Source organism: Colletes latitarsis, chromosome 9 (genome assembly GCF_051014445.1).
Source record: "Colletes latitarsis isolate SP2378_abdomen chromosome 9, iyColLati1, whole genome shotgun sequence".
In the NCBI taxonomy this organism is placed as follows: Eukaryota; Metazoa; Arthropoda; class Insecta; order Hymenoptera; family Colletidae; genus Colletes; species Colletes latitarsis.
In genome coordinates, this window is record NC_135142.1 from 29909736 (window position 1) to 29922208 (window position 12473).

A 12473-nucleotide genomic window follows, 5' to 3' on the forward strand; every position below is an offset into this window, starting at 1 on the left:
TTTTTAACGAAGCTTCCATCAAGAAATTGGTATTCTTGATTTTCGTCTTATTTTGGCCTCTAGAATCCCCTATTAAAATTTTTCCCAGAGATGGCCGAACACCCTGTATATAACCGTACTGCAAAGTATTTTACAGAAATAAAGGATAAAGGTGGCGGACGTAGTTTTTCATCATGAGAACGGTCGGAAATGACACTAATTATTAAACAATGGTCGATGGAGCATCGGTTTGTTCCTTTTAATAGGCAAAATCCCGCGACCTAAATCTCATTGAACGCCTAATGGGGCTTGCTTGCTAAAAAGCAGTTATTACGAACTTTCTGCGTACTCCGACATACATTACTGCACTGTGGACAGATGTGAAGACGGCTTAGGAAAATGTCGGAAGAGAACAGAGTAAACATCTTGTTGAAAGTATGCCAGAACGCGTTGGAACTATAATACAAGCGAAAGGAGGCTGTACAAAATATTAACGTTTCGGTTTATTATAGTCTTGTGTTTTATCGAATAACAGTGACTCGTTATCTTACATTTAATTACATAAACATAGATAGTTTTGTAACGCCCGTTATTTAAAAATGTTCTTTCGTGCTACCCTTATATCGTAAGGCGTCTCCCATGAGGGGGCGCACCCTTTGGAAAATACTTTGTTTAGCCAGAACACGAAACTTACAGTTAATTATATCCAGGAATTAATAATTCTTCTCATATTACATTAATCTGTATTTTTTTTTACGTAACACACATACTCGCGAAATGATCTATTAACTCGTTCTTCGTCTCCTCCTCGTCGAGTTCCAAGTTTCAAAATGGCGTCCGCTCGAATGACCGCTAAAAAACCGCATTGTTCGAGGGACAACCGTACAACAGTTTCGTTGGAACGATCCCTCGTCCACGCGTGAGAGCTTGTCGCGTACATGCGTACGTACACACGCGGCATTGCATGAAAACGCAGCGAGTTGGCCAGTCGACGGCGTCGAGGTTAAGGAGAGGCCTTTCAAGGTCCTACGGCGATTTTTACGCGACGGGAAGTAGGAACGGATGTGTATAAAGGTCGACGAGGACCGGTTGCGTGGCTCTGCAACGATTTCGATCCTAAAATCGATAATGTCGAGCACAAAAGGATCGTTTGACGCCGTGAAATTTCAAGCCCGCGACACGCGTAACGTTCCAATTAATTCTCAAGTTTACATTGCGCGCGTCGTGTTCCAGCGGAATAAGAATTATTCGTTTCGTTGGCATCGCGACGTTTCTCTATCGCGATGCCTTTCCAGTGACGCATTACACCTTCACGGGACCCCAAGACAAAACGAAATACAAACCTTTAATCTTACTTTAGCGGGACAACTGTTTTTATCAGAGATTCTTATTCCACGCGTAAACTCGCCCCCTTTCGCAGCGTATCGGTGCATGACCGTTGGGGGAAACCTTCCATTCTGTATTCTGGGCGTAGATCGCTGGCGTTACTCACGTTCTTCGCGTAAATTTAGCCGTCGTTATTGTAAATTTAATATGTTACGTTAACTGAAGTTATTATTGCGCCATCCATTCGGTGTCCTCTCTGATCGATAGGCAAATGTCTTTTTTGCCTGCATGTTAATGCGGCACTGTGGTTTTCCGTAAAGCTGTGGTTACGCGTACGGCACGTGACTTCACTGACTAGATTATCAAGCATCGGTGATTCGATCTTATCAAACATACAGCGCGGGTAATCGTCGGTGAAAGTTGTCTCCTATTTATTCTTCTCTCGTCCTAGCTACCTATTCCCACTAGCGAGGTTTTCCGTGAAAACAGAAATTAACGGTTAGAATTAAACTCCCTTTTTATTATTCAGATCGTCGATGTAATTGGGTTGCCCGGGTAGCGTTTACGACCGTTTAAAAGCTGGCATTCTTGCAGCTTGTACACGAGGATATTGGAGATAGGAACATAATAGTAAATAGTAAATCATCGGCGACTAATTTCTTTTATTCTTTACAAAAGTCTGCGGACTCTCACGCCTGATCGTCCGTCGTTTGCAGCGACATTGTTTGTACAACTTAATCAATAATTGATATTGGCGAGTGCTCGTATTGGAACAGATTCCGCCTTTTTCTCGTTTCTTTGTTAAATTGTTTGACATTTTATACGTGTCGAGGCAAGGGCAAAATATTTAATCGGTAATTAGAATATTTTGTTTGGATGTAATTTCAGCCGCGCTATTATCACAGCATTTGAGCTAGTTCGTAAATTGAGGGCATCCATCAATTGCAAAACGCTATCATACGCGCTATTAAAAATTCACGAAGCCGTAAACGTTGTTATTTCATCTGTTTGAAACCTATTTAGTAGCCGCTGCGGTACAATTTTCCACGTTACGTTATTCAGTGTTTCGTTATTAAATAATTCAACAGAATAATTTCCAATCCTATCACAGAGCAAAAGGGAGTATAATCGGGGCTGTGGGAACTTGCAAAGGGTAAACCTCCCTTTATCATGCGTAATAACATTAGCCAACACTTTGGAAGGATATTGTTAAAGCCATTGAAGCAATATAATATGGAGATATACGGATTTAAACGAAAAATAGAATTGCTGTTTGATCAGTAGCAACAATATAAAGTACATTATTTACTGAAGAAAATAGTACATGAATTTTTATCAACTTATATTTATATATCTAACCCATTTATCGATTAATCATAGGTTATATTAATTTAAATACAGGTTAATTTATTTACTAAAAGATTAGTTTATTTTGTAATAGCCTGTACATCATACTCTTCTTCGACTTTCTACACCCGCGCCATCGCTGATGGTGAATAGATTGCTGCGTTCGATTGGCATCGAATGGGCCTATGCTTTGATAGGCACCAGGTGCTCAGGTGATCGTCAATTCGCGATGGAAATACCCAGCGAAGTCAGGCCCCAGATGGATGAGTTTCTTTTTCATGCTGAGTTTCTAACGCTGGGTTTCTACGCCGTATAAAATAGGACTCAAATTCAGCAGCGTTAGTTAATAGACACACGGTAGCGTTCGAAGAATTTTTTGAAATCTTTTCGTTGCTCGGAAACGCTCTTCTGGCTGCGTCTGTTTCTAAGAAATAGACGGTACCACCGACGTCGATTTCTCTTTCTTTTTTCCTTTAATAGTATACGAATAATAGACACGCATTCCAACCGTACAATATTCGTTCTAATTTATACACGTGTACAACAGTCACTGTTCTACAGCGTTGAAAAAAACGCATGTATGTTTTATTCACCGTAAGAACGCAGCGTGCGAAACACGCTTGTCCATTTTATTTGCTGTAGAAACGCAGCATGAAAAATTCTCGCCTAAGCGCAGTGCGACCAATCGAATCAACCGTGTCTAACGGTTGCACGATTCGATTCGAAAAATTGTAAAAGGACCGCCATTTGTACAAAAAATCACCTCCCGGTGGTTATTATTCGGGTATTTGACTATTTAAGTATTAACTGCAGTGAATTTATGCACTACTAATATCTCGATATTGATTTTTTTACTTTTCGTTGCTTCCTAACCTTCATTTGACTTCGTTTATTCGAAACGGTGGCGTTCCTATAGAAATTTCGTCTACCGTACCGACGGGGTGGGTGATAACATTTTGTGGTAGCCTGTACAAATCTTCGCCGACTTTCTACGCCCGCGCTGCAGGAGATCGCGAACAGATTGTTCCGTTCGATTGTCATCGAAGGGATCCGTACGTTGACAGGGACCGTCGACCAGGTGTGCGTCGCAGGTAGACGACGATTGTCAACGGGGAAAAAAACGGTAGCGGTGTCAACCTCGTAACTGAAACGCAGCCTTGTTCCCGGGTGGACGGCGTTCGCGTTGTACAGTTCCCGTCGCGCAGGTCGGCCGCGGCGCGTACACACGGATTCACGGGCCGGTGAATGCAGAAACTGTGTGTTTCTGAAGAATAGTAATCGTCGTTACAGAGTGTCAGTTCGGTACGCTCGTCCGCTCGCCGGAGGTGTGTGTACGCACACGTCGAAACGCGTACGCGTGTGTAGTGTCCACTGCGCGGCTGTTAGGTGCGCGGATGCACGGTGGTGGCATAGGTAGTACCGGGGGATCGGCGAGCGAATCCGGAACGTTTCATTGTCGTACACGCGGCGAGCGCATCGCGATCGTGCCGCTCGTTATCGATCCGTTCTTCTCTCGTCTCGGGTTTCCTTTCTACGCGTTTGGGGACAGTCTTTCCCGCGTTTTTGTCCGCGTTTCGGAAGAAGGTTCTCGAATCGACAGGATTCGCCGTGCGTGTGGATCGAATGGGGTGAATCCGTCCCGTCCCGTGACTCGGTTCACGGATAGTAAGATTTATTAATAGTCGGTGCCGTCCGAGGCGTTTTTACGCGACGAGGGAAAGTGGTGACTGGCACTAGCTGTGGATATCGAATCATGAGGCGGCAAAAGTGGCGTGAAGAGGAACGGTGATCAGCAGCCGATTGTTGTGAGTCGAAAGCTTTTCTTGTTCGCGTGACTGGTCGTCGTTGTTGCTTTTGCTCGCTAACGAAAACGAAGGGGGACGGGGGTCCGTGCTCGTGCACGCTTTAACATCGCGTTAATTTCGGTGCTGCCGGGGATCGCGATTACGCAAGCGGGACGCCTCGTGACGGTTAACGATGCGCCTCCCGATCGTGTTTGGGTCTCGCGAGGCTCGCAATCCGGTACATACGTGCGAACGTCGTGGCCACCGGTGAGATCGTGTCACGTCGCGTTCGACACGGCGAGACCTTCGAACTCGGTCTTATCGCCGGACCGTTTACGCGAACAGTTCGAACTTCAGACGTCTCTGGTCGCTCGAGAGCACCGTCGTCGAGCGCACAGGTGCGGCAATTAATTCTATTCAAATCGCGACAAGCCGGAATTACGTAGCTTACGGGATCATAACACGCGTCACGTGTGCCAGTCAGTCGCGCGCAGCGGATCCAGTAAATTGCAGGTCGACGTTGCCAAACGGCGTCTGCCGACTCCCGCTGCCTAGTCGGCCAAGCGGAATTGCGCAAAAGTTCCCGATCGCTTCCGCTTTTTTTATCTTTCCTCTCGTTTTCGTTTGACATCGACGACGACATCCGGCGCGCGACGAGACCGCCTCCCGTAATTTATACATATATGAATTCTAAAACGACGTCGCCTTTTAGAAAGTCTTTCTGGTTTTAGAAAGCGTTCCCGAGTACTTTTCAATCTTGACGCCGATTTCGCCGATCGGGGAGGACGAACGCCGGTGCAACGGGCACCGACGACGAATCGGAAGACGACCGTTGATCAGATTACGCGAACGGATTCTTCCACGGGCCTCACAATGGTTACCATTGTCCCCTTCCCAATCGTCGGGAATCAAGGATTCGCCGTGATTCCGTTAGAGCGAGAAAAATCTAGACGAATGTGCTCCTAATTAACACAGTTGCCCCGTCTCGCGTGGAAAGAGAGATAACGACCGGGTAGGCGGCTCGAATTGGCGCGAATTAAGGCCTAATGGAATCAAGTTATGCTCGGGCCTGGCCTTTGCCCGTCGTCCGACTTCGTCGATCCGCGCCACGTTTTCGCGTCGGTAGCGTTCGCGATGAGCCGCTGCAATATTAACGTCGATTCGTTCTCGTCGATATCTCTTCGTCGACCCGCTTGACCCTGACATTTTCTTAGATCGATGACGAACGTTTGGCGCGAGCATCGATTGATTTCGAACGCTCTCTCGCCACTGGCGAATCGCTGACGTTCCCGGGAACGTTACCCGCTCGCGCTTGTGTCGAGAAGAGAAAAAAAACACGACTACGTCACGTGTGCAGATGGAGGAGCCAACGCGCGTCCGTGTAACGTGATAATGCATCGCTGCTGAATAATTTATCGTTTCTGTGTAAAAAGTCGCCGTCGTCGGTCGCTCGGGTGACGAAATATCGCAGGTTGATCGATGATCGGCGCGTACGCGCGGGAAATGGCGCGATTTGCGTGCGGGTACCCGCGACGTCGAGCAACATCGGTCCGCAGTAAACTCGCGCGCGATGTAACCCAGTTCTCAGTCGCGGCGTCGTTCAACAGGGTCGCCGGTGAACGCACTCTGTTACTCTAGTGGCTGGTTCCTCCTTGCTTTGACCAGACCATCGGCATTACTATTATTAGGAACGCGTTGACGTACGGTGTGAGTAACGAGAATATTCGGTCAGCGAGGCACGTATCGTCTTAACGTTTCATAATTGAATTATTTGCACGCGCGAGTCCGTTCGATCCTTGGACCCATTGTCTCGTCCCACTCGACGCAGTTTCGAGTGTATCTCGTACTGGAACTCGGTTCATTCTTCGGTATAAATGTTATTTTTCTAGGTGGCGTAGCGGTCGCTTAAAACTCGTACATCGTACGCTATTATTTTCACGCGTAGAATCTTTTTCTAACAGGATTTCGAACCGACGCTGATCCTGCGACTCGAAACTATACGATCAAATTGTCAAACACGCGGTTCCAAATATATTTCCCTAATTCGCTGTAGTGCGCCCGTTCGATCGGGTTACGCCACGGAGTTGCACAGCCTAATCGCGTTTATTACAGCTTTATCGGATCGATCTTCCGAGCAAATACTCGAAATACCTGGCGTTCAAGTTCTGATAGTAACCATTGTCTCGCGTGTTGTTTGCGCATACATCAGACACTCAGCCGAGTAAACCTACTCGAACGGATTCGCGGTCGAACGATAACAGTCAACAACGATCGACCACCGACCGATATTTTCGTTCGTCGTCGAACGGGCCACCGTTGGGTTACGCGTGCCCTTAGGCAGGGGGTTGCTGGAAATGCAATTGCCGAAGATGCATTCCCTTTTTTAAAACGGAACTCGATCCAAGTTGGAAACAATAGGCTTTTTTGATACATCGGTTACTTTTAGAGCTATTATACGAGAATCCCCCCTTAACGCGGTGGTGGACCATTGCTAAAATTAAATTAAAGCCAACTGCCAGAGAGACACTTCTGATTCACCTCGGGACGAAGGGTTTTATTTGGAGATGGGCCAAGGGCAACGGACTCTTCGCGCGGATCTTCGGGTCAAGCGTTTCGTTTGACCTTGAAAAATAGCGCTCGTTCCATTTTTTTCTCTTAATCCTATCTGTCCCAAATTAATTACAAAAAGAAATATATATTTAGGACGATTCGCCCAAATCGAACATCTAAGTCACTTCCGTTACTATGAAATGTAGGAAAAAGTACGTCTATGCTTTACCAAATTTCCAATGTATATTAAAAATAGATTGAAATGCGTTACTCAATAAAAAAAAATCGAAGAACATTTTTAGCTTATCACTAATCAGTAATAGAGCCATGTTAACTGTCGATAAATTCGTATTATCAATTATCGCTCAACTTTGAATTCATAAGATAAATATATAAATAAATTAATCTCAGTCCTTCGATGCTGTAAGCTGCAATTCAGAGAATTCAAAGGCTACGAGTTATAGAAAAATACTAGAATCTAGCGAACTACGCTCGATAATCCTGTATGAAAAAATCAATTCAACTAATATCATTCTTCTTCGATCCCCACTTCGAGGTGTCATGTGGTCACATGGCACAATCTTCCCACCGATGCTTCTCGATGGCGACGTTGCACAATTACACAAATCTCGTATCCAATCCATTGTATTTCGATTGAATTAATTATTAGAATAATCAAGCTATCGAATTAGTCGAAACGTTTGAATTTTGTAATCGAAATACAGTGTAATTAAATTACGTGATTGAAATGCAATATAATTTGACGCAACAATGGCGTCGATCGTTGCGTCCTTTAAATAGCTGTTCGTGATTTTTAGGAATTCGAACACAAGCCTTTGCAAATATATGTATGTTTGAAAAAATTAATTTTTTTAAAGGTCCACGATAGAGTGTCCCTTTAAAGCAGACGTCGTATGAAATCATTGGGACAGAAAGGATTAATTTCCGTCGATCCGTTTGAAGGACGGCGCCAATACAGCGAGCCGAAGTACCGTTCCCACCGGATTTAATTTGTTCGTTGGAACGCGATCGAGCCCGCCTATATTCAGTTAGCGCAAGCTTCAGGGTTCGAGACGGTTCAACTGATTAGAACATTAATGGAGGAATTTATGGCCGTCTCCGTGAAACGCGTGCTTTGCTATGGAACGAACGAACGCGTGAGATAGTTGACGATTAGCGGGCGCACGCATACTTATCGTTCTTGTTTCTCCGATTGCAGAACGTAGGGGAGAGTCGGATACCGGTGCCACGGGCGGCTCGACCATCCTTCTTCCCGAAATCAAAAATACTGGGAACGCCGACGCTGATACCGGGGCATCGACGTTCTTTGGTGCTCTCGGGATGTTTGCAGTTTGTCGACGCGGAGGACGAGTCAACCACACCTAAAACTAAGTGCGTGCCACGGGCCGTATCTACGCCGACGATAGAAGGTAAGCGTCTAATCTATGAGTCTCTAAAAAGGCTCGTCTATTGATAATTGTACGCGCCCCTGAGCCAGCAATCTAACAGCGACGCTTTCTTTTGCAGATTCGGGGCAGAAGACGTTCAAGATATCGCCTGTGTGGGATATTGACAAAGATGACGTGCAACAGTTGGTTCACTTTGCCGAGGAGAAGAGCAACTTTTTCAGGTATACCGTGCCACGTTTTTACTACGTGTCTCGCACGTGTTTCTCCGTCTGTTTGGAGTCGGGTTCTGCAAATGCTATTCGTCGTCCACGGGGGACAGTGTTTGCATACACCGTTAAACACAATTAGAACCGAGTACCAATTTATCAGGAAGAATTCAACACTCGGAAACTAAGGTCGACCGTCGTATACATACGCAGGACAAAGTTCTTTAACGTATCCAAAAATCATATAAATGGGTAGGGTCAAAACTCTTAAGTAATTACCAAAAGAAAGATTTTATTGTCGCGAGAAATCACCCTTTGCGCGGTTGTACCGTCATTACGGGAACACCTTGTACACCCGTCCAACATCTGGAGATTCTGAAAAGTATTTTACGGCCTCCGAATTCAACCTGACTCGCGCTGACCGTAAGAACGTCGGAGAGATAATAGGCGGTGGATTCTAAATGCAAATACCTGCGCGGTCTGCGAGGGCGTCGCGTACGGGAAAAACTACCTGGCGCTCGTTCGACGTGTCGCCGTCGTTTGCAGAAAACATTCTCTAAACAGATGGGTAGAACATTCCACGGATGGTAAAGTGGTATTGTCCCGTTTCGTTGTTTACAGCTTGCTCGAGAACTCTCAGCTGAATATGATCGAGGACACTGGAGAGAGCTGCCTCCTGGACTCGTCTTTGGGCTCTTACAATGACAGCGCAGTGAACGCGACGCCGCACTATTTGATGCTCAACAAGCAGAACTCGTTCGAACACGACGAAAGTCTCGGTATACTGACCCCCGACCAGATGGCCGACTTCACAGTCGCGCTAGAGTGCTCCAGAACACCATCCTGCGAAAATCTTACGGGATCAGCGGGCTCGAGATTAGCGTTAACGCGAGCGTCTGCGTCGAGACCGTCGGTCGACGTCGAGCCGACCGAGGAGGCGTCCAGCGAGAGAACACCGTCTCCGGAAGAGCTTCCGCTCGACCCCAAGCCCACGGAACCTGTTCGTGGCACCGGCGTCCCGATCAGTTTTGTTACGTCCGTGACGAGCATCACCAGCCTCGAGGCTGGTTATCAAGGCGACGGCGAGAACTCGAGGCCAGCGAGTCGCGGAGCCGATCCGCCGTCCGTTGCGCCGCCTCCCAATCTTCCTGCCCCGTGCAGACAAGACCCGATGACGGACTCGGACTTCTTCACGGAAAGCGACGCCGACGCGTACGAGGAGATCGTACGCGGCGATAGGAAGGCCCAGGTAATCGATGGTACGCTATTTTGCGCGCCCGGTGGTCGAAGATGTCCGAGCTTCACCGGAGAGGAGATGGACTCGAGCGGAATTTACTCGGACCTCGATAAAAGACACGACGAACTGCAAGCCCCCGAAGAGCCTGTGGACAAGAACGAGGACCATACCCCGGACACCATCGACACGGAGGTCTCGCAGAGAAGTCAGCCGTCGCCGGTTCATGCGGAGGTTATCATGAATTACTTACAGGCGAGTCGATCGTTTTCACTGTCAGGTCATTTGGTGAAACTTTGTGTTATGTTTATTTAATAGGGGCCATAGACGTAACGATTCATTCCACGGCTACCTGAATGACCCTTGCTTTACAAAGAATCATATTGAGTTGAGTCATACGTAATTGCTGTTCCTTCGTAGTTCATTCCTATTTTAAAAGTGTTACGAAACAATTACTATTTGGGAACTTACACAACGTTATACGATGAATGTTGACTTCCCCATTACGTGCACTAGCGTTCGATCTACGCTTTCTGACTGCTGTTCTTAGACCGTTGAATCATCTAAGATAAGATAAGCACGGCTGCGAAAGGGAGATGTAGGTCATTTGGAATTCCCTACAAAGTTTATGGCTACTTGGGCCGGCAATTACTATACGACTCAACCCAATAATTTCCAAATACAGGTGGTGTTCGGGAATATAGCGACGAATTTGTCCGTTTATACTATAATTTATCCCCACTAATTCCTAGTAAAACCTCAAACCAAGTCTCTGCATTATTTACAATATCAATAACAGAGCCTCGCTAACTTGCCTTTGCCATTTTTCTAAGAACGACAAATGCCAACGAATGGGCATGACAAATCTAATGCAATTATTGAACTCTTTCATTATCGAGTGGTTGTCGATGAAATAGTTACATAGCAATGAAACTTTTCAGATTAAAATGAAGCTAAACACGTATTTAATTTCTCAATATTCTGGTTATAAAAATTAGGGTCCTTTTTCTTAATTGATGCCGTGATAGATAAATATCTCTCTGATTAATTATCGATATAGATGAGCAGCAACTATAGTTGACAGTACGAGTCCAACACGGTCGTGTCATGCATCAGATTGTACAACTTCTACACACTTTGCAATTATCGTTTAAAAAGTCGTATCAACGGTGATTGTACGAACAAATTATCGTTGATAAAACTCTTTGAACGATAATTGTAAAATGTGTGGGGTGTTAAATGGCAATACGACGCTGCCATACGAATATCATTGTGACACGTGTACGACTCGCAGAATAAATTATTGCATCTATGGCCTTTGTGAAGTTCATTCGAAGTAAATATGTACATATACACGAGACTCTGGGCATGATATGAAAATGATTGCTCGTGGAGGACTCTTTATTACGGTGACACTCTTTTCTGCCATGCATTCGCTGCACAATGTAACCCGCGGTCACAGTGTCCCATAGCTCTCTCCCCACTCGTCCATGCGTACACACACTGTCATTCCCAACGTGCGTACACCACATTTACCACAATGGCTTCCCATCCCCGGGTTAATTTATCGATGCTCCGATTTTCATAGGAATTAGTTTTCATCAGACGGCTCTTGACCATCAAGCTCGCAAGGGAACCCATAATACGTGCGCTTGTTTTAACGGTACACTCTTTATAAGTTGCGTTGGTGTTCTGCGGGTAGGCTGTGTAACGTGTCCTCTTTTACCAGATTCGAAAAACAGGTGGTGACTATTGCAGATAAAAGATATCGACTGCTTATCTCAGATACACTTCCCGACAACTTAACGTCGCATCGAAAGTTTACCCGACGAAAACACGCAAAACACACTTACGGAACGACACACGAAACATATGTACGTTTGTTGATATATCGTGCGATCGATGATGTTTAGGTTGCTCCGAGTCCGTTGAATGCGTCGGCCGAATCGAACGGATCGATGAATACCGCCACGGAGGTCACGGTGATCCAGGTGGAAAGAAACAATGACAATATGCGGTCGAAAGGCCAAAGCAAGGCCGACACGGTTCCTTTGAAGAAGTACAAAATGCCTAAGAGGAATGTGGTCTCGAAGATTAAGGCGATGATCGAATCCGGGCCAAAGGACGAGGCGGAGAAGGAGGCCCGACGATCGCAGAGGTCGTCTAGAAAGGGTGGACGTTGGGACGCCGTCATGAGTAAAATCGAAGCTGGCAAGAACGAGCAAAGAACGAGGCCGGCCAGGAAAGAAGTGAAGTCGAGGGTATTGCAGAGCCTCGGTCAGCCATCTTCCACGGGATCGACGCAGAAAAAGGCTGGCGACGCTAATAACAATAACAACAAGGACAAAAGGTGAGAGATCGGTCGTCAATGTTGCGATGTCCGAAGGTTTTTGTTCATTTAGCATTGCTAAGAAGTTCGTTAATTATCAGGAGAATACGTGGCCGCCAAGAAATGAAATCGCCGATCCAAGAAACTGCCAGAAGCTCCGTTCGTAGCTCCTTGAGTGATCTCAGTACCGGACTCGGCAAGGACGCGTCAAGTGAGTTGAATTAACGTCCACATTTAGACGATCGCGAATTAAATTAGAATCTATCCGCATCTAGTCGCGATGTTAATAACGATTTCGCGTATAACAAT

General features: G+C 46.1%; 1 protein-coding gene across 2 annotated transcripts in view; it reads left to right on the plus strand.

The window, feature by feature from the left end:
• The window catches only part of Toc (toucan), a 38130-nt gene that overhangs the window by 7196 nt on the left and 18461 nt on the right, over window positions 1–12473 (plus strand). For both annotated transcript variants that reach the window (XM_076772921.1, XM_076772922.1), the window contains exons 2-6: window positions 8206–8416; window positions 8514–8616; window positions 9223–10090; window positions 11749–12185; window positions 12266–12375. In XM_076772921.1, the coding sequence (XP_076629036.1) occupies window positions 8206–8416; window positions 8514–8616; window positions 9223–10090; window positions 11749–12185; window positions 12266–12375 (1729 nt within the window). The remainder of the gene's footprint in view (window positions 1–8205; window positions 8417–8513; window positions 8617–9222; window positions 10091–11748; window positions 12186–12265; window positions 12376–12473) is intronic.